Genomic DNA, 21,846 nt, shown 5'->3' with positions numbered 1-21,846 from the left:
TGATCGGTGGTTTTTCCACGAGAACATTCGTCGATATTTCAATAGACTATAGTTATCGATATCGACATTGACACAAACATGGAGATTGATATTTTCATATAACATGTGCAGTGATCGAAGATGCTAGGTTCCAATCTAAAGGTGAAAAGGTGGTGTTGACAGGTTATTAGGGTTTTGAAGGCGTGTGTTAAATCAAAGCAGAGTCCGAACTAACAATGGGACATGGTCCGCACGTGGGTGCATGGATCCCACGTCAATTTCTCAATCTCGTCCTGTCACTGCCCACATGGACCCCTGTCTCTTATTCTTCAACGCATAACCCCACTCATCTTATCTCCTTTTCCGCTGGGCCCTACTTAGCGTCGCTGATTACTGCCACGTTGAAACTCCAGGTAGGCCCTGAGGCCACGTGGGCCAGAGGGTTTATGGATCTGCCTTTGCGTGGCATGTACTGACGTGGACTATGTGGAAGTTAGTGGGAGATGAATCTAAATCCTTTTGCTACAAATCAACACACGAACATGTGGCTCACGGTCATTGGTTTCTTGAAAATGGGTGTTGTTGGCATCTGATAATTTTTGACACGTGGAATGACTTGTTTGTACTGACGTGGACAATGTGGAGTAAGTGGGAGATGAATCTGAATCCTTATGAGGCATAGGCTCACGATCGTTGGTTTCCTAAAATGGGTGTTGTTAGTATCTCATATCTTGACACGTGGAATGATATTTCACTGCCAGGTGGCTTTTATGTTCCCCACTCGCTTATACGTTGTTGTTGTTGTTGTTTTTTTTTTGTTTTTTTTTTTTTTTAATTTTAGAAGCTTATGTTTGGATGGCAATTGAAGATTGAAATTTGAAACCAATTTGACCATTTTAATTTTAGTTTTGATATTGTTCATATGATTTGATAACTCGATCGCATGGACTTACAATTATACAACACTCACTTCTCAGCAACAAGTGAGTTAAGTCTATTCGTTCTCACATCGTCTACAACCAAGCAACGTATGCTCGAGCCTCTAGTCCTAGTTCAAAAAGAAAGTTTTAGAAAACGAGGGTAGAGACATTTTGAAAGCAAGAATTGAGAAATTGAAATTTACGTTATATGGGAATATAAGCAAAAGACAACAATAACGGCTTACTGCATATAACTATCGGGTAGGGGGAAGTTGGACCCATCCATACTATCCAACCAATACTAGAAAGGTTGGGTTGGATTATATTTTTTTTTATATTAATTAAACCGAAAACAGAGGGTTTGGGTTAATTGAGTTGTAAATTCTATTCCAGTTGTTTTGGTTACCCACCTAACTAATTTAAAATTTTGAATTGGTATAAGAGATTTTTTCAACCCAACCTAACCGGTGTACATCCCTAATAAAGAGCGACAAGTTTTAAGAATGGAAATTTTCAATAATAGTTGCACCATGTGAGCAAGTACTTGCCTAGTAAGCTTCTCGTATGGCTTGGAAGCTAACAAATTAAGTGTATCGAGCTTGGTTCCAATCGAACTGTTGAATTATAAATAGTCAAAGTCATTCTATTATCAACTAACACAAAATTACTTTAACTCAATTGAGTAACTACTTTGATCCAAAGTACTAATTCAACATCACAATTTTTCCGCTAGGACATCCATTTCATCAGCAACATTTCTTATCTTCGAAATGTTTGTTCGCACAAGAACGTATAAGTTTCATGGAACATATAACCGAGTGTAGAAAGATCAATCTAGAAGTTGGTAAGATCAAAGTCATACGAGAATGAAGAGTCTCAACTTCAATCATGAACTTTTCAACCAACCGAGATTGTAATTGTCTAAGGGCATGGAAACTATATCTTTTAAGAGACAAGTGTGTAATTATGATCGAAAAACAACACTATTGATCATTTTTCAACCAATCGAGATTGTAATTGAAACAAGTTCGATAGCAATAATGTCTTGCTGCATTTGATTTGCAATCCGAACATAAGCTTGATCAAACTAATCAAGCAACCAATGCCTTCGAAAGAAATATAGTTCAAGTGATGATTAAGTTAAAAAATACCGATTAGAGTCAAATTTTACTCTTAAATTTTCTTAATTAATTTGAAAGCAGAATCTAAAGACCAAATGGATTAAATTATTAGATTATTTATTTATTTATTATAGAGAGAAAAAGAGAATTAATTTTAGGAGCGAGAAATTCCACGCGTCCACAGATGATTGCAGGGACAGGATTTTAGTGTAGTGGACACAATCTTGTGGCAAAGAAACAAACGTGACGTTTCTATATAAAAATATATAATATTATCCAAAATATTATTTTATTTATATTTATATTAAATTTAAAGTTTAAATCTAAGTGTCACCTCACCTTTCCCTAACAGCTGTAGCCTTTTAAAAGTCGAGGCGTAGCTACCAAACAAAACAAATGGCAATTTTGACTTTTATTATTATTTTTTTATTTTTCATACAAACCCTAAAAATCAATTTATTATTATTATTATTATTTTTTCATATGGATCGTATTTAGAATTTGAATTTGGTACTCCGTGTTTTATAGTTATTCATATGTAGTTACTCAATATAGAATTAGTCTAAGCCAAATATGCTTAATTTTAGTGTTTTGATAATTGGGTCATTGAAAATAATGATGCACTTTGTTGGTATAAGTAATAACTATGTTATTTTAAACATTTTTTTTCGAGGTTATTGTTCATTCATGTGCCTCTTTTTTCTAAAGATGTGGAAACCTCTCTTTAACGAATGCGTTTTAAAAACTTTGAGAACCCAAAAGAGACATCTCAAAGAGGACAATGTCTACTAGTGGTGGGCTTAGACGGTTACAAATGATATCATAGTTAGACATCTGACGGTGTGCTAGCGAGGACTCTCAGTACTAAAGGGGGAGATTCTAGGCAGTGTGCTAGCGAATACGCTGAGCTTCATAGAGGAGGTAGATACCAGACAGTGTGCTAGCGAGGATGTTGGTCTTGAAAGAGAGTGAATTTTGACATCTCACATCAGTTAGAGAGAGGAACGAGACATTTTTTATAAGAGTGTGAAAATCTGTCTGTAGTAGTAGATATGTTTTAAAAACCTTAAAGAAAATCCACCTCAAATCGAGCTCAAAAAAGACAATAGATGCTTAGGACTTAAGCTATTACAACAAATAATAAAAATAAATGACATTTGAAGAGAGGTGAAATTGCTCTCGAAGTGTTATTAAATATAAATTCAAATTTGATATATAATTAACTTTAAATTTATTATAATTATTTTTTCCCTATTTTTTTAAATGGTATATCCAAATAAATCCGATGCATAAAAATGTATTATATAATGATTATTTCTACAAATATTTTATCAGGTAAAACTCAAAATTTATGTCTATTAAATTATAATATATTTTATTTTATAAAATCTATATATATATATATACAAATATTTTAGATTGATGGGTGGAATTTTAATTATTAATGTAACATTTATAATTAAAAAAAAAGAAAATAATATATTTAGGCAAAAATATTCACAAAACCCCCCCATGATTTAAGTTTATTAGCTTTAAAATACCTATATTTAACCATAATTGAAAAACAGAGTAATTCCAGATAAAATTGTCTCAACAAGGCCAGAAACCCAAGGCTTGATCTTCGATCTGGAATCCAACTAAATTACAACAACCATCTGTTAAATCATCATCATAATAACAGCTTTCCAATTTGGGGAAACAAATCGGCAACAAATCCCCACTTAAATTCTCTTCTTCAACCTGCGAGAAACAATCCGACAGCTCTGTTTCAAACCCATGTGAAGAATCCGCCATTGATGAGTTCTGATTCTCCCAACAACAATCAATTCGATTCCCTTTCTCTCCATTCGCTAATCTCTCTTCCAAATTCCGAATCTCTGTTTCAAGTTCTTCCTTTTCACGAACAAGATCTTCGTAGCTGGATTTGAGATTATCATAGCTGGTTTTGAGTGACAAGTAATCCTTTTCTAGCTGCTTTGTTTTGCAACGAGCTCGTCTGTTTTGGAACCAGATCGCTACTTGTCTTGGCTGAAGACCCAATTCTTTAGCTAATTGGGTTTTTCTCTCTGGTTCTAGTTTGTTTTCCACTTCGAAGCTTTTCTCAAGAAATTGAACTTGATCCACCGAAAGCCGCCGTTTTTTTGAAGCTTTCCGCCATAGTCCGTCGAGTAATTCGTCTTCGTTGGTTTCTCCGATGAACTCGCCTGAAAAACATTAATGGGTCAGCTCAGAATTTGCCGGAAAACTCATTAATTATTGAAGATTCTTACCGGGAATTATGAGGGAATCAAGCACGTCGGAGGAAGGTGGCGCGTAAACTGCTCCGTCCGCCATAGCTGTGGCAGAGAGAAACAGAGAGAAACAGAGAGTTACGTGAAGTATGAGAAGATTGAAGAGAGAGAAAAAAACAGAGGAGAGAGAGAGATTGTTCTTTCATGAGGTGAGAGCTTGTGGCATTATAAGGCTCCTGCAGGGTCAAGGCATCCTTTTTTCCACCACTCGAGAACACACACATTGGATAAATTTTTTTTTTTTTTAATTTAGCCCATAAATTATACAAATTCGAATTTCTGACCTCTTGAATATATATATATATATTTTTTTAACCATATTCGATCAATTTTTTATAGATAAAAATTACTACATTTGCACGTTTCAAATAAAATAATATGTGTATATACTGAAAATGGGCCGAGGCCCATGTGAGATTTTGGGCCAAATAAATGTCAGCATACTTCAAAATCAACTCACTTATCGATCCGATTGATCCGAGAGTGCAGTTAATCTGCTTATTCTATTGAATAAAGAAACTCTTTGAATGGGGTCCAACGATCAAAAGAGGGCAGAGTTGGTTAGCTATTGGACAAGGAAGGGCGGTTGGATGATGGAAGTCTTACATCGGCTAATTTAGGGAATGATCATGGGTTTATAAGTGAGGAATACTAACTCCATTGGTACGAGACCTTTTGGAAAAGCCCAAAGTAAAGTCATGAGAGTTTATGCTCAAAGTGGACAATATCATACCATTGTAGAGAGTCGTGGGCCAAACTGGGATCATTTCATTCGGAAGAGAGGATGGATTTGAGTTCTAACGAGTAGTCGTTCCTCCAACAAGAAATTGATTTTTCACGATTGGTGTTGAGAGTTGTGGCATTCCTAATGAGGAACAAAGAAGGCAAATGCTATAGAATTGGTGTAAATGTGTGTTATAAAGTCAAAGGTTGGTGGGTCAAAAAAGTAAGAACTTTTAATGAAGAGTTGATTTTTGGTAGGAGAGGTTTCGAATGGTACAAGTAACTGTTTTTGGGTGAGCTAATTCGCATAGGATTTTGATTCTTCATGAGCAGTTTAATTTGACTACTTCATTCATTGTATGCTAATATGTTTTAGGATCAAAATATGTTAAGAAATTTGTGAACTAAGCCTAGTTGAATGGGTTTTTGACCCGTTTATCACGTATGCACGTTGATGAATTTTTGTGTATATGAGTATATCTCGAGTAGAAAAATGCTAAGGAATTAATGAACTAAACAAAGTAGAATGGAATTTCGACCGGTTTAACATGTATGTATATTATATGAGCTTCCAGAATTCCAATTGTGTGTCCGATTATTATGCTTGATTCATTCGAACTTTCACATTTATGATTTTATCCCATGTTTAGAAAGATTGCCTAAGTTGATTCCTATAAAGCATAATAGGTGGTTGAAATTCAACAAATGCCCATGTATGAACGTTGGGTAATCGCTATGTGACCTAGAGATATTGTGCAAGATATTGGAGCATTAGCCTTATGAATCACTATCCTTTGGTCCATGATCCACGTTAAGGTTCACTTGAGAATCTGGCGAGTGTAGGGATAGTTTAAGACACAACCTTTGATTATGAACTTACCTCAATTAGTGAAGGTTATGGCAATACATCAAAAAACGAATGAAAATAGACCCAGCAATCATTATGATTTGCTTATTCCAGAAAATATCTTATCTAACAGCTAGGTCAGAGGTTAAGGTATCAGCATCTGAAAAAGGAGGTCTGATCCTTGTTGAAAGCTTTGCGAGCATACTCCTTGATGTTAAGTGCACACTTGAAGGGGATTGAATAGATATGGTGGATCCTAATAGTCTGGCACTTTGTGGAGTTGGTACCTGAGAATGAAGATGGACATAGTTAGCTTGAAAATAAATAATGGGTAGGGAAGCTCATCTCAGGAAGAGTCCTATGTTCGGTAGGTACCATTGGGAGAGATGGTGGAATCTTTACCGTCTCAGGCAAGGACAGACGAAGGAGAGCCACTTGAACTTCCTCTCTAGCCTGAGCAAGCAGCTCACTTGTTGAAGTGGTCTCAGTGACAATTGGAGGTCTAGCTTATTCTCAATTCTTGTTTGGTTATTCTCTTCGACGGAAGTGGCCAAGAATTATCGCCCAAAACCGAAGAAAGAAAGACAAACAGTATTTCCTCCTCAACCATTCATAGCCTAAAATGAGGCTTATCCTAAAATATTCATAGCCTGAAATGACAGAATAGTGAGCTTGTTGAGCATACGCCACTGATGTCAGACTCAACAAAGACTGAGGATGGGATTCTCTTAGACAGAAGTGGCAAAAAATTATCGCCCGAAACCGAAGAAAGAAAGACAAACAGTATTTCCTCCTCAACCATTCATAGCCTTCCAGTTGGCACTCTGGCACTCAATAGTAGACACGTAAAGAACATATTAGGGAAGTAATGTGGTTGCTAATAGGATGGCTTGATTCGTACCTGTTACATGAACATGACTCATGGTTTTGCTCTAGGCTTCCCCAAAATTTCTATCAATGGAAAGAGTATTCTTTGATTTTTTTGGCATATTCGTCATTTTTTACTATGCCTTGAGGAGCCTTAAACTCCTTTTTCTTTTGGAGTCATTTGTTCGACATTTGAGGATTCTATTGATATGGCTAAGTTTAGGGCATGGTATTCTCCACAATAGTATGATATTATCCACTTCCAGCATAAAGTCTCATGGCTTTGCTGTGGGCTTCCCCAAAAGATCTCATACCAATGGAGAGAGTATTCCTTGATTATAAACCCACGATCATTTTCAAAATTAGCCGACGTGGGAATTTCATCATCCAACATGGTGAAGTATGCCTTAGAATAGGAATGATGAGGGCTAAAATGAATGAGTCTGATAGGGCTAAATGACTCGTATCTATAGAATGAGAAGGACAACTTACGTACAAGCTTGATAGGGTTTGATAATAAGACCATCGAATCGGCTATTTCTAGGACCACAACACTGACACATAGCATTAAGGACATTGAATAGGAGATTAGATCCAACAAAAACATACAAATAAATTGCTTATCGAGTATTTCTTACACTCATGGTGCTATTTTTTATCTTGCAAATAATTAGGTATTCAGAAATCAACGGAATCACATCAATTATTAATGTATATAAATGAAGATCATGACTAAAATCAAGGCATCCAAGAGTGGAAGAAGAGAGCTTTGGAACAGGAAAAAGCAAACCAAAAGTTCCAAAACTTATCTCCAACTAAAACAAGAACACTTCCCTTCTATGCGCCACCATGATTCAAAAAGAAAAGAAAAGCGAACCCTAGCTGACCCCTACCAATACTAAAGCCACCTCAAAATATATACACTACACCACAATCCCACAAGACTCAAACATTTCCACAAACAATGGAGCAAACCCTCTTCCCTTCTCCTCATGCATTGCTAATTCTCACAATATTCTTCTTCCTTTCGCCCTCCATCGCCGACCAAGCTTGCCAAAAGAGCTGCGGCGACATCCCGCTGCGTTACCCTTTCAGCAGCGGCACCGGCTGCGGTGACCCACGCTTCCACCCTTACATCACTTGCAACGACCATCAACAGCTAACCTTCACAACTCATACCGGCTGCTACCCCATCTCCTACATAGACTACGCCAACCAAGTCCTCTACATAACCGACCCCACCATGTCTACTTGCAACTGCAACCAGCCTAGCAAGGGCTTCGGCCTCGACTGGGACGCCCCATTCACATTCCATGGCGATACCATCTTCGCCCTACTCGACTGCTCAAGCACCTCTCCTGTTTACTCCCCGAACGGGATGTTCAACGACCGAAACAACTCGTCTCGGGTCGCTCTTTGCGACAACCGAGGATTACCCATTTGTGGATTCTTGTATGGGTGCAAGCCAATTGTTAGCCTCAATATTCCAATCTCTGGATGCTGTGTTTACACGCCTGTGAATTTTGGGCCATCTTTTGAAATGGACTTGGAGAAGCTTAAATGCGGTTCTTATTCTGGGTTTTATAGCTTTAATGGTAGAGAGTCGGATGCTGATAGCTGGAAATATGGAATTGCTATCAAATATAAGTTTGCAATTGATAATGTTTATCCAAGTTGGTGTTCAAGTTGTGAACAAAGTGGTGGGGTTTGTGGGTATTCAGGCCCTCTTGATTCTTTTATATGTAATTGTCCTCCTGGATTCAACACCACCACCAATTGTTTCTTTGGTGACTCTTTCAATGGCGCTTCAAAGTTTCTTCCAAACCAAAAATCATGTAAGTTCAATTACACCTCCCTTCTTCACAATATTTAACTTTTGATGATGATGGTTGGGAAGACGTTAGTTAATTTAGAGAAGGATCATGGGTTTATAAGTAATAAATACATGTTCATTAGTATGAGGCTTTTTGGGAAATTCAAAGCAAAGCCACGAGAGCTTATGATCAAAGTGAGCAATATCATACCATTGTGGAGGTTTGGTTTCTAACATGGTATCAGAGTCGTGTCCTTTAACTTAGTCATGTCAGTAGAATACTTAAATGTAGAACAAGGAAGTTGTGAGCCTCGAAGGTGTAGTCAAAAGTGACTTAAGGGTGTACTTTGTTCAAGAACTCTAGAGAAAGAGTCGAGCCTTGATTAAGGAGAGACTGTTTGAGGGCTCCATAGGTCTCAAGGGAGGTTCTGTGAGGATTGTTGAAGATTGTTAGAAGAGAGTCCACATTGGCTAATTTAGGAAATGATTATGGGTTTATAGGGGATCTATTTATACTCAGAGTGGACAATATCATACCATTGTGTAGAGTCGTTATTCCTAACATATCTTTATTTCATCTTTGTACAGGGATTTGGCTAGTGGTCGGTTTGATCTTCAAGGATTTAAAATTTTAGAGCTGAAGAAGAAGTTGATGGGAAAAATAAAAGTATTAGTTAATTATGTATTCAAGAAGTTGTTTGTGTTTCCAAATAAGATCAAATTTGGTGTCCAAAGAGCTTTATTATTTTATTAATGAATGGAACATAAAAAAGAGAAGGTAATGGAATCAGGTTCCCCTTTTTGTCGAGGATAATGATTCTATATCATCCACTACGCTGTGAATTGCTTCATTTTCTCACACTTTATTGAGCATATTCCTCAAAGTAACGACATAAAGACTTCCATAAAGTTTTATTCTTCCTAACCTTTGCATTATTTGAAGCGACCCAACTTTGGTTTCGTAGATAATTATACGGGTTTATATATACATGTTGAGATATGTTTGATAAGAAAAGATATTGAATTTGGGAAAATGACTCGATGCACCATTAGTCATCGTTGTCATGTTGCAACGTAAGAGACGAGGTCGTCTAAAAAGGTCTTTTATAGAAAGGTTTGAAGTTGCAATCTACTATTATTAATGTTTGATCTGTTACCTAGTTTTTTGAAATTGGATAGCTTACAACAATGAAATTTAGGCAAAAGTATCATTTGTGGGAAGAGAAAGTGACAATGATCATGGCGTTCTACAAGTTTCAATTGGACTTATTACACGAAAATTCAACAAGGGTTCATTCTTCATCTACAAAATTGAATAGACTCAGCTCAACCTTCGTTTCATGAATTACAAAATCAACCTTTGTAAAGTTGGAGTAGGTCATGAGGTTGTCATAAATAACACGTTTATTGAAAATTTTATTTATTATTTTAATTTTATAATTGTTGAGGAGGACATTTAAAGAGTAGTGGAGAGTATCAAACTTCAATCATAATCCTAACTTGTTTAGTGGGCATTTAAAGGGGAGGGATGAGTTAACTTGTTAATCATGACCCTAATGAATGGTTGGAGTTTCTTTGTAGAGAGCTATAAATACCTACAAAATATGGTATATAAAAATAAGACTACTAATGAACGAGTTTGAATTCTCGCATTGAGATTTTTTCTCTTAAAATTTGAAATTTTTTGTGGTAGATTGGATCCAACTATTTAATCAATTCTTGATAAAGTTCGTTTGTGAAATGACTCAATTTAGAACAAAATTCTAAATCTTGCTCTTAGATCTTTGGGTATTAAGAGGTAATCTAATTCTAGTTTTATCTCTTGATTGATTCGAATTTTGTAGAAGAAGGTGTTAATTCCTTTTCTTCGAGTGTTATTGCTTCAACAAAAACTTCGATGGTAAGTCGATTATTAGGATTGTCTTGCCAATATAAGAGTATCTCTACTAATTAATTTTATCAAGAAACAAAGATTAGTGAAAAGTGTTAGAAATTAGTAGACACTCACAATAAACTCCTATACTAATTTTTCCCATACGTGTCATAACCCGATTTTTGAGGTTTCAAATCATGGATCACGGCATGGACTGACTAATCGACCAATGAAAGGTAAGATAAAATTTTACATGAATTTAAAAACAAACACCACAACATTTAAAAGATGAAAACGAACACATTTATAAATTTAAAGTATTGTTCAAAAGTTTAGTACACAGTAAGTACTACTAAATAAGATAGAAAAACAAACATCGACCTCAAAAAGAAAAAGACTAAGGACCCAAGACGACCTTCTTTTATGACCGCACAACTCCCAAATGCTCCTCCACCTTAACTAACGAATCTACAATTACCTAAAAAAGGTAATATCTTGTGAGTACAAAATACTTAGTAAACAACTCACTTGTAGGCTCTAATAGTATACTTGATCTAATTAGTTATCACAAGCTCTTACTTGGGCTATAGGAAGTTTAAGCTTAAGCTTAAGGTGGGTAGATTTATGAGCTTCTGGGAGGTCCATGTCAAAAACCTAATCGTGGTCTAGAAATCTCTCTCTGACATAGTAAGCATCCGACTTGTAGGCTTTAACTAAACCCTTGACCTAGTTAGTTACCACTAGTTTTAATCTAGGCCATAGGAAGTCCAAGCCTAAGTTGCTTAGATTTTGGAGCTTCTAGGAGGCCATAAAGTTTCAAACAACTCTTATGCATGTCACAAATCCAACCGGGTCTAGAAATCGTTCTCTTACTTACATCAAATCCAATGGGAGTCTAGAAGTCGTTCACCTATCATGGCACCATGGATCTACTGTATGACTTTTCTATTCTTCTGACTGAACGATTAGATTGTCTTTGAAGTGAATCATCAGTATCTTAAATCTGGAGAGGCAACCTCATCATAATTATCTCAAAAAGAACATTATGACATCATATCTCCTGAACATCATATGTGTAAGTTTAGCTAGTAACTCTTCCACAGGACAATAAAGTCGCACTGAAATTTGGGGGAGCGACCCTATGGGCCGACCAACTATGAATTCTATCTATGTGGTCTCTTGCCCTCTTTCAAGACGGGTTTACAGAACAACAACTTTGTTCAGAAGGTCCTTGACCATTTTCACACACAATAATGGCACTTGAAGTAGTCTTGAAGCACTATCTTACTTGACTAATATGGGGTCAAGCTTAATGGTACGGATTCCTAAATTCCTATTACTGGACAAGGGCACTATTAAGTCCAATCTAGGTCATTAAATAGTACTAGTAATGTATCGGAGGGAGTAAAAAGCGACCTAGTGATACCATCACAACTATTAGTAAGCTTGAAAAAACTATCTTAACCTTTCCTCAATGTCATAACAGTCAACTAGGCCCTCATGGATTTGTATTTGGTTTTTTCAAAAGGCTTCATACCAAAGGAGATACTATTCATCCGCATTATAAATCCACAATAGATAAGATGTGCTTTACAAAACGTTTCTATGTTTTGATCGGATTCTCAACCGAACCTGACACAAATTTTTCGGACCACTACATTAGGTGGGGATGGATCCAACAAACTCAATGTAAGAGTTTGAATCCTGTTATAGAAATTCAAGATACAGATATTCTATTAGTCTAAAAAATAGAAATTCAGATAATATGAGGTCCATCTTCCTCCAAGAAAAGCTTCTTTTCAGAGTTCCAAGTTGGTTCTATAGTGAGCCACTTATCCTTTAACTAGAATTAGATTTTGAAATTAAATTGTAACTAATAGGGAAGTGATTTACCAACAAAATAAACAATTATTTAATTTAACCCAATAAAATAGATTTTGAAATTAGATGAAAACTATATTTTTATTTTCTAAAAAAATGAAAGTAGAAATAAATAAATAAATAAAAGAAATTCAAAAGAGAAAAAAAAAAATTTTAAAAAAAATAAAAAAATGTAACCCATAAACTAAAAAAAAAAAAAAAAAAAAAAAATTATCTTACATAAAAGTGATTTACAAACAAAACAAACCATTATTTAAAATAGATTTTGAAATTATGTTTTTGTTTTCTTAATAAAAATGAAAGTAGAAAAAAAAAATACAAATAAAAAAGGTAAACATTTGTAAAAAATTAGGGTAGAATTGAAACTTTAGTATAATTTTAAGACAAAAGTGTAAGGTATTTTTTTTATGATTGAGACTAAATTAAAAAAAAAAGGTTAAATATATATATATAACTAATAAGCCATAACAAACTCACCGGGCATAACCAATTCAGCGGATCATTCTCTGTCTGAATCGAAGCAAATTTTCATCTGATTTGGATCTTTCCACATTCCCATCAATGGCGTCAACCCATTTCCATTCATAAATCATTCTTTCTATTCCCTCCCAATTCTCTTCCATTTCCTTCTGAAATTTGATTCCCCCCCATCAAGAAAACATGGATTCTGCGGCCTATTCGTCGCTTACCAGAGGACCATTCTCAAGCATAGGAGACTCCTCAGAAATGGAAGCAAATCTACCACTCAGCGATAGATTAAAGGGCTTCAAGACCTCCAAGTTCGACATTGATTCCTATGTCACCTCCAAATGCCAAGCCATGACCGAGAAGGTACCCACCCACCCTTCTTTTATCTCCCTCTTCTTTTTCTAAATTCTAATCATTCATCAGGAAATCAAGCATTTATGCTCTTACCTTATCGAGCTCAAGAAGGCCTCTGCAGAGGAAATGCGCAAAAGTGTTTACGCCAATTATGGAGCTTTCATTCGGCGAGCAATTCCAATCATTTCCCCTTTCTTCTTTTGTTCTTCAAATATGATGCTTTTCAATGTCCTTTCTGTAGCTCTCTGATGGGTTTGGTTTGGTTTGGTTTGGTTCTTCTTTTAATCCTTGCAGTACATCTCGAGAGATTTCAGATCTTGAAGGAGAGCTACTCCTACTAAGAAACCATTTATCCACTCAGGCAGCTCTCATTCATGGTCTAACAGAAGGAAACAGCATTGAATCTCTGTCTGGAGATATTGAAGTTTCAACTGTAGACCATTCTTCCAACGAGAGCAGTCAGCTCCCCAATAAAGATGAATGGCTGGTGGAGTTCTTGGACAGCCTTGAAGTTCTGTTGGTTGAGAAAAGAATGGACGAAGCTCTGGCTGCCTTAGACGAAGGGGAACGGATCGCTGAAGACACGAATCGTCGGAGGTCGTTGAGCACAGCTGCACTCACCACATTACATACTGCCATTAGAAACCAAAGACACAAACTGGCTTGTCTCTTGGAGCAAACAATTTCCCAACCTTCAACACGAGGAGTGGAGCTTCGGTCTGCTGCTCAGGCTCTGAAGAAGCTCGGGGACGGCTCCCGTGCACACATGTTGCTGCTGAATTCACATCAGCAGAAGCTGCAGCGCAGCTTGCAGAGTTTTCGGGCGTCGGGGAACACGGGTAGCGGGATATACACGGCTGCAATATCCCAGTTTGTATTCTCAACCATTTCTCAAGCAGCAAGTGATTCATTGGGAGTGTTCGGGGAAGAGCCAGCTTATGCCTCGGAGTTGGTAACTTGGTCTGTGAGACAAACGGATTCTTTTGCTATGTTCCTGAAAAGGTATGTCATAGCTTCATCGGCTGCTGTGGGGAGCATGAGAATTGCAGCTGAGTGTGTGCAGATATGTATGGGGCATTGCTCTCTTCTGGAGGCTCGTGGGTTGGCCCTGACGCCAGTGTTATTCAGACACTTCAGGCCCTTCATTGAGCATGCTATAACCGCTAATTTGAGGAGAATTGAACAGACCAGTGCTGCCTTGGCTGCATCAGATGATTGGTTGCTTGCTTATTCCCCCCTTTCTTCTCGATTTTTCCCGGGGTCGTCTTCAACTTCGTCACTGAGCAGTGTCGTCTCACAGCCAAAGCTTTCAAGAAGTGCACATAGATTCAACACAATGGTTCAGGTAATGATTCTATGGGATTCATATTGTCGTTCTTTAATTTACAAGCAAGAGATGAGTTACGTGTTGAGGATGGTTGGGAGAGGAATGTGGCTAATTAAGCATTGATCATGAGTTTATAAATAAGAAATACATCTCCATTGGTATGATGCCTTCTGAAAAAACCAAAAGCAAAGCCATGAGAGCTAATACTCAAAGTGGACAATCATACCATTGTGGAGATTCGTGATTCCTAACATGATATCAGAGTCATACTCTTAACTTAACCATATCAATAAAATCCTCAAATGTCGAACAAAGAAGTTGTGAGTCGCGAAAGTGTAGTCAAAAGTGACTTAATGTCGAGCCCAGTTTTGAAGTATTTCTGTCACTGATCTGATCAGCGATTCACAAGGTAGTAGGTTAAGTATTTTAAGTTCTGCTTGAATCTGAAAAATGAAGTATGATATCAGGAATTTGTAGAGGACATGGGATCACTTGAAAGCCTGCAATTGGATTCACTAACCTTGGAAGGAGTTCTGCAAGTATTCAACTCTTACATCAATTTGCTCATAACAGCTCTGTCAAGTTCAGTGGAAAACGAGATGAATCTGGAAGGATCAGCGACGAAGATCGTACGGCTGGCGGAGACCGAACCGCAACAGATAGCGCTGCTAGCGAACGCGTCGTTACTGGCCGATGAGTTGCTTCCTCGAGCGGCGTCCAAGATATTTCCACAGAACAGATCAGAAACGCCAAGGAAAACATCGAGCCGGCTGCCGGAGCAGAGAGAGTGGAAGAGGAGACTACAGCGGTCGGTGGATCGACTGAGGGACAGCTTCTGCCGCCAACATGCTCTAGAACTGATCTTCACGGAAGACGGCGATACGCGGCTGAATGCACAGGTGTACCTGTCGATGGACGGGAATGGAAATGCAGAAGAGCCGGAGTGGTTTCCATCGCAGATATTTCAGGTGACTATCTATCTATCTATCTTAGATGAATTCGAAATCAAAAGAGGGGAATCGAAGAAACCTGATTGCTTGCCGGTCGGTTTCAGGCGCTTTTCGCGAAATTGACGCTGATTGCAGGGATTGCGACAGAGATGTTCGTGGGAAGGGAGAGATTTGCGACTGTTCTTCTCATGAGACTCACTGAAACAGTGATATTATGGCTTTCTGAAGATCAAGCCTTCTGGGAAGAAATAGAGGTTGGGCCTCGCCCTTTGGGCCCTTTCGGCCTTCAGCAAGTAAGCTCTTTTTTCTTTTTATTTATTTTTTAAATTTTTAGCTGATTAAAATTAATAATAATTTAAATTTAAAACTACTTTTTTTTTTTTCCTAAAAAATTATTTGAGAAAATACGTTAATTGAGACTATGCCTAGACAATTCAAGTTTAAAGATGTTCACGAGGTATGGTGTAGGCTTAGAAATGGCATCCTCGTTCTCGTTCTCGTCCACGTTCTCTCTCCATATAAATATGTGAAGATTTAGATTCGATCAGACCTGAAAAATTCAAATTTCTCCGTCTAGTAGATGTTGAGGATTATTGAAATGAGTAGTTCCACCCTGTAAGGAATGTTATATCCGTTGACATTTTGGGAAAACCAAAAACAAAACTACGAGAGTTTATGTTCAAAGTGGACAATATTATACCTTGTGGAGATCGAGGTTCCTAAAATGGTATTAGAGTCACATCGTTAAATTAGTCATGTCAATAGAATCCTCAGGTGCCGAACAAAGAAGTTGCAAGTCTCAAAGGTATAGTCAAAGATGACTCAAGTATCGAACAAATGATGTATTTTATTCGAGGGCTCTAGAGAAGCTGGCCTCTCGAGACTCTATGGTGTATTTTGTTCGAAACATTAACTAATTAAGGGAATGATCCTGAGTTTATAAATAAGAAATATTATCTCCATTGGTACGAGGCCTTTTGAGAAAACTAAAAGCAAAACCACTAAAACTTCTGTTCAAAGGGTACGAGGCCTTTTGAGAAAACTAAAAGCAAAACCACTAAAACTTCTGTTCAAAGGAGACAACATCGTACTATTGTAGAAGTTATGGTTCTGATTCCTAATAGAAGAAACCCTGAGAAAACTCGAAAAATAAAGTCATTAGTTTGCATTATTTGGTTGCAGCTATACTTAGACATGGAGTTCGTGATACTTTTCGCATCACAAGGCCGATATCTATCCCGAAATTTGCATCAAGTGATCAAGAACATCATTGCAAGAGCCATCGAATCCTTGGCTGCTACTGGAACAGATCCTTACAGGTTTTATATCTTTTTTTCTGCTCATATTATTAAAGACAATTACCCATTACCTTTGTTGTGTGGGCAGTGCTTTGCCGGAGGACGACTGGTTCGCCGAAGTTGCTCAGATTGCTATCAAAATGCTCACCGGAAAAGGCTCCTTCGGTAACATCGATCGAGACGTCACCAGCCCGACCGCTTCTGTTTCTGCAAAATCCATATCTTCTGTTCATTCTCATGGAAGTAATTAGAAAAGGGTATCATCTACTTGATTGTTTAGTCCTTGTATTCGTGCAACTTTGTATTTAGTGTTCTTCTTAATCTTATCAAACACAATTATTTGGAAGCTAAACGAAACCACACATGCTCTTTTTACCGTCGTAGTCGTGCTGGTTGATCCCTGCTACATATCAGTTCCACGCACCGTAGTTGTGCTGAGTAATATGGATTTAGTTTGAGTTACTGATAACCACAAGTCAAGCGTATATTTTTTTAATCGATTTCCGAGGTAAATGATCTTAGTTCTAGAATAATGTTATATGCTTGATTAGATGATTGTTTGATATATGTTATGCCATGTAAATTCTTTATATGAGTTATGATGTTATCCTCGTATGAATGTTATTATGATTTATAATCATACGTATCTCCTAGACCTGGCCTTCGACTAGCATACACTCACATTGTTGGTATATCACGGAGGGAACAGAACACACATAATATCATGGTGTACATAATACCGTATTAGAATACCGTATTAGAATATCGTAGTACACACGTTCATGCTAATCATAACAGAAAAGTATCTCAATGCACGTGAACCGACAATATGCATGAGATACCCGTAGTTTAAAATTCTGGCACGTGTCTGTGGTGTAAGTTATATCTTCGATCAATTCATATGTAACATAATCATGTTATATAATTTCATAATATAGTGTATAACATGGTATCACACTTTCATAACATATCACATTTATCAATAGTATAACGTGTCAACATGATATTTCTCATAAATACAACATAAGATAACATATCAAGTTCCATAGCACAACCTACTGTTGGGTTTTATGTTCTAAAACTCGTAGTTTGTAAATAAAAACATATTCTATTTTCAATAAAGTTATTATTGATGTTTATTCAGTAAAAATTTTTATTGAATAAAGTGAATTTTACAATCGTTAATCTAAATCCAATAAACTAAGAATACGAATACTCTGGCTATAATATGATTACTTGAACTATATGTAGAGATATAAGAGTGGATCAAGTTCAAGTATATAGTCAAAATGATCTCTAGTACAGGGATAAGGCTTAAGGCTGAGTACCTTATCTTGGGGATACTATGGATGCGGCCCACTTTTGTATATTACATAAACCATGTGATCACTAAATTGTACATGCGGAGACATGTGAGTGAGGGCGTCCTATGCCATGAGTATTGCATAAGATTTGACCATGAAGAAAATCACTCTCACTTTATAATGTCTTTTACTGTTAAAACTGATTTTCTTTTCATTCGATGACTTAGGTAACTCGATCTTAATCGTGAGTTAACCATGAACTCCTGTTTATTCGAAATTATCCTTAGATTTGCGTGGGTGAGAGTGGCTTGAGTTTGCCGACTCAATAGGCCTCCCATTTCAGGGGTAAGACTGGGTGAATGGCTTGGGACGTGGGGTGCAAGATGGAATTCGCTCCTACCCACTTTTAGGGATAGAAGAGAGGTTGTTCCCTTAAGTACTGACTTCAGGTCTTGAACAAGGGGCCCCACCCTCTGATTGCCCCGAGAGGGATTCGGTTTACTGGTTGGACCACAAACCAATTGTTCATTAGAGGATCAATGAGACATAAGGAATAAGAAGTAACTTCAAGGGTAAAACGGTTAATTAACCCAGCTCTAGTTACGAACAACTTGTGAAGGATCGACTTACTAATTATGGTTATATCAAATGGACAGAAATATATCTATAGTAAGGGGAGTGCAACTACTAGGCTATAGTGGAGTATCCTAGTAGTTAACGAATGTTGGTTAACAAGGTTAATGAGTTTAACCGGTTAATCTTGGATCGTTGGAGCCCATGATCTATAGGTTCATTAGGTCCCTCTGCTAGCTCATATCGGACTAACCATAGAATAGTGTGACGAGTGAGTTCGAAGTGTTCGAATTCAAATTAGGAAGAATGCGCTACATATATACGATATATTTAACCGCATTTTTGTTTTATTTACGAATTAAACAAAAAGAGAGAATCTGAGATATTTAAATAAGATTTAAATATGTTAATCAAATATGTGTCGGAATTAATTGGGATTGACATTTGAATTAATATTAAATATTAATTAAATAGTTTAACTAATCATTTAATATTACTCTAATTTGAAATTATTAATTCAAATTGATTGTTGAATCAAAATGAAGAAAGTCAAAATGTTGACTTCATTTATGGAAAAATCCATGCTAGTGGAATTTTGAGTGTCAAAATTTGGTTTAACCAAACTTGCATGCTTGCCAAATAAACCACACAAATTTGAGTGGAATTTTGAGTGTCAAAATTTGGTTAACTCAAACTTGCATTGCCACATAATCCCAAAGAGAGTGATTAAGGTACATGGAACTTCTCCTCTTGAAAAACCTTGAGAAAAACTCTCACAAATTCTTTCTCCATATATACTAAATCCCTCCTAAGTTTAGTCACTCACTGGATTCCACAATCTCGTTCTAAGGTCGGAGAATAGTGGAGAAGACACTAGTGGTGGTTCGAAACCGGTTCGTGAGGAAAAAAGAATTTGAACTACAAAAGTTAGTACTCAAACACCTTGAATTTTAATACTGATGAACATGCTAGTTATTTACTATAATTGATGTTCTAAAAGTGCCTAAGATCCAAATTGCTTTCGCATGTGTTATATTAACATCAACACATACAACACAACAATAACATAATAAACAAACATCAAACAATTATAGGTATGACATGTGCAAGGGTCACATAGCACCCGCCGTACTAGCAATGAAACCATTTTTTTAATTGTCATAAGCCGAAATCAATGTACTTCCTTAATGCTAGCTATGGTGGTGCACTACTCTCAACATCCACCAGCCTTAGAGAATTCAAGCCCCATATTCATTTTTCGCTTAACTTTCTGATTTCGTCGGACCTTAGGCGAGATTTGTCTTCGCCAGCCAAACATTGCTCGTGCAGAATTCAAGCTTGTTCGGCCACACATGCCGCCTATGTGTGTATGTTCGATCATGTGTGACACAACTGATTTGCCTCTACACCAGGCCAAGTAGGGTCAAGGTCTCTCAATGCAACGTCGCATCAAACATCTTGGTTCCCAATCAATATGGCCTTCATGTATTGACGCCATCCCAAGTCAAGGGGTGTCGTCGGCCATTGCAACTCACTCGATCATGCCACCGAGAACAGGCCCACGTGTCACTCATAACATCGGGATATCTCGAACATCCATCCATCCCCGTTCTATTGAGGCATTGACCCTCCCATACCCATTCCATGTCATCTACGAATACCATGCTGGATAGCTCAAATCCAATACGCCAAGAGTATATATTGAAGATAAGTCGAGGCATATACAAAGTTGGAGAGAACGAGTTGACATAAGTGTCGAAGACAAACTCGAAAATGGCTGAGTACGACTCCAAGCCAAAACCTCAAAAGTCGAACTTTCGATATGAGTTTCAACATGTAGCTCGGGAATTAAGTTCGTCGATATGAAAGATGAAAACTCACCAAACTTGGTGTCAAGCGAATACTCGACAAACTCGCATGAGGCCATATGTCCGCTCGCCAAATGACGTCTACTCGTGAAGGATTGAAAATGCCTCAAAACATACTTATAGGGGGAGGCATGGAGTTGGTTGTCCACCACTTCTAGGCACCTAAACGAGCTACTTTGTGGCTCATGCCTGTATCACAATGTGGGTGAGCGGTCTCAAACGTCTTTAAAGAGGGTCTTTCAAAAGCAGTATCAGACAACATGAGTGTACCCATTTTCTAAGTATTTTTCTCTTCTACATTTTAAAACAGAAGCACCAAGTTGAGACTAAAACGGTAACAAAATATGTTGTTAGAACGCCTATAAGCTAAGATAGATTAATTAATTGATTCAAAATAACACATAATTTGTAGCTTAGTTGCTTGTTATGAATTATATAATATGATATTCTAATGAACTTGTATGATGTTAATACTTCCTATTCGTATTTATTTTGTCAATACGATTATGTCTATGCCTTGTGGGACATCATGTTTATGTCCCGAAGAATAAGATTTAGAATTCACCAATTTTCGAGATAGTAATTTTCCCACCAACACATATTGTGTTCGTTTGCCTGTGACATCCAATTCAATTATCACAATTGTCGTAGGAATGAGAATCCCTTTGAGGGCCGAACGGACGAAGCCCCTTCTCCAAAATTGTACAACCACGAATCACCATTTTCTGAAGTCTCACAAAGAAACCTTGAAACTGAACAAAATTTTTATGTAATATAATGACTTTTCCAACCATTAGAAGTTGGATTTACCGCTCAATCGCTAAGTTTCTTTAGGCTTTCCCTTTCAGACTTTCCTTAAAATTTTTAAAACGCATTTGCTAGGTCGAGATTGCTAGGGAGAGGTTTTCATACTCTTATAAACAATATTTCGTTCTCTTTACAATCGATGCGAGATCTCACAACCCACCCCCCTTCAGGGCTCAACATTCTCACGGATACTTGTTCTCACCTCCAATCAATATGGGATCTCACAATCCACCACCCATCGAGGCCCAGTGTCCTCGCTGACAATTGTTCTCTCCAATCGATGTAGAATCTCACAATCTACCTCTTTTGAGGCCAACATCAGTTGTAGAGGAGAACAAAGCATTCTTTATAAATGGGGTAAAAACTTCTCCCTTTAGAGGAAGTCCAAAAGGAAAAACCCAAAAAAGACAATATCTACTAACCGTGAGCTTAAAGAATTATAAAATGCATTCCCATTCTTGCCCATTCGCTCACTCAAAGCCAAATGGATAGCCATTTCATCCATTTTTCAAAACCAAACTGATTATATGTCAAAGAAGTTTTAAAGAGCAAAATAACCATTTGAAAAGTTCATAACCAAAG

At 37.2% G+C, this 21,846-nt stretch overlaps 3 protein-coding genes across 3 annotated transcripts; 2 read left to right on the top strand and 1 right to left on the bottom strand.

Moving 5' to 3' along the window:
* Positions 1–3,521: 3,521 nt before the first annotated feature.
* Positions 3,522–4,505, bottom strand: LOC111494013 (homeobox-leucine zipper protein HOX4-like). Its single transcript, XM_023143993.1, has 2 exons — positions 4,291–4,505; positions 3,522–4,224 (listed from the first exon to the last, which is right to left on the bottom strand). Exons 1-2 carry the CDS (start codon positions 4,352–4,354, stop codon positions 3,611–3,613), a joined length of 678 nt encoding a protein of 225 aa, XP_022999761.1. The 5' UTR covers positions 4,355–4,505; the 3' UTR covers positions 3,522–3,610.
* Positions 4,506–7,564: 3,059 nt separating this feature from the next.
* LOC111493998 (wall-associated receptor kinase 5) lies at positions 7,565–9,392 on the top strand. Its single transcript, XM_023143972.1, has 2 exons — positions 7,565–8,583; positions 9,150–9,392. Exons 1-2 carry the CDS (start codon positions 7,713–7,715, stop codon positions 9,194–9,196), a joined length of 918 nt encoding a protein of 305 aa, XP_022999740.1. The 5' UTR covers positions 7,565–7,712; the 3' UTR covers positions 9,197–9,392.
* A 3,583-nt stretch (positions 9,393–12,975) lies between these two features.
* LOC111493507 (exocyst complex component EXO84A) lies at positions 12,976–17,102 on the top strand. The gene is made up of 7 exons (XM_023143210.1): positions 12,976–13,146; positions 13,207–13,275; positions 13,379–14,482; positions 14,932–15,432; positions 15,519–15,707; positions 16,597–16,733; positions 16,801–17,102. Exons 1-7 carry the CDS (start codon positions 12,976–12,978, stop codon positions 16,961–16,963), a joined length of 2,334 nt encoding a protein of 777 aa, XP_022998978.1. The 3' UTR covers positions 16,964–17,102.
* The last annotated feature ends 4,744 nt before the right edge of the window (positions 17,103–21,846 follow it).

This window comes from Cucurbita maxima, unplaced genomic scaffold, assembly GCF_002738345.1.
Source record: "Cucurbita maxima cultivar Rimu unplaced genomic scaffold, Cmax_1.0 Cma_Scf00019, whole genome shotgun sequence".
Taxonomy (NCBI): Eukaryota; Viridiplantae; Streptophyta; class Magnoliopsida; order Cucurbitales; family Cucurbitaceae; genus Cucurbita; species Cucurbita maxima.
Note: the sequence above shows the minus strand (reverse complement) of the source record. Positions and strands in the feature narration are given on the sequence as shown.

Bases quoted from the DNA above. Each gene is read 5' to 3' on its own strand.
- LOC111493507 (XM_023143210.1), top strand. From the start codon at position 12,976: ATGGATTCTGCGGCCTATTCGTCGCTTACCAGAGGACCATTCTCAAGC. The intron at 15,433-15,518 runs GTGACTATCTAT...GGTCGGTTTCAG, and splicing joins TTCCATCGCAGATATTTCAG to GCGCTTTTCGCGAAATTGAC. The intron at 15,708-16,596 runs GTAAGCTCTTTT...ATTTGGTTGCAG, and splicing joins GCCCTTTCGGCCTTCAGCAA to CTATACTTAGACATGGAGTT.
- LOC111494013 (XM_023143993.1), bottom strand. From the start codon at position 4,354: ATGGCGGACGGAGCAGTTTACGCGCCACCTTCCTCCGACGTGCTTGAT. The intron at 4,225-4,290 runs GTAAGAATCTTC...AATGTTTTTCAG, and splicing joins TGATTCCCTCATAATTCCCG to GCGAGTTCATCGGAGAAACC.
- LOC111493998 (XM_023143972.1), top strand. From the start codon at position 7,713: ATGGAGCAAACCCTCTTCCCTTCTCCTCATGCATTGCTAATTCTCACA. The intron at 8,584-9,149 runs GTAAGTTCAATT...ATCTTTGTACAG, and splicing joins TCTTCCAAACCAAAAATCAT to GGATTTGGCTAGTGGTCGGT.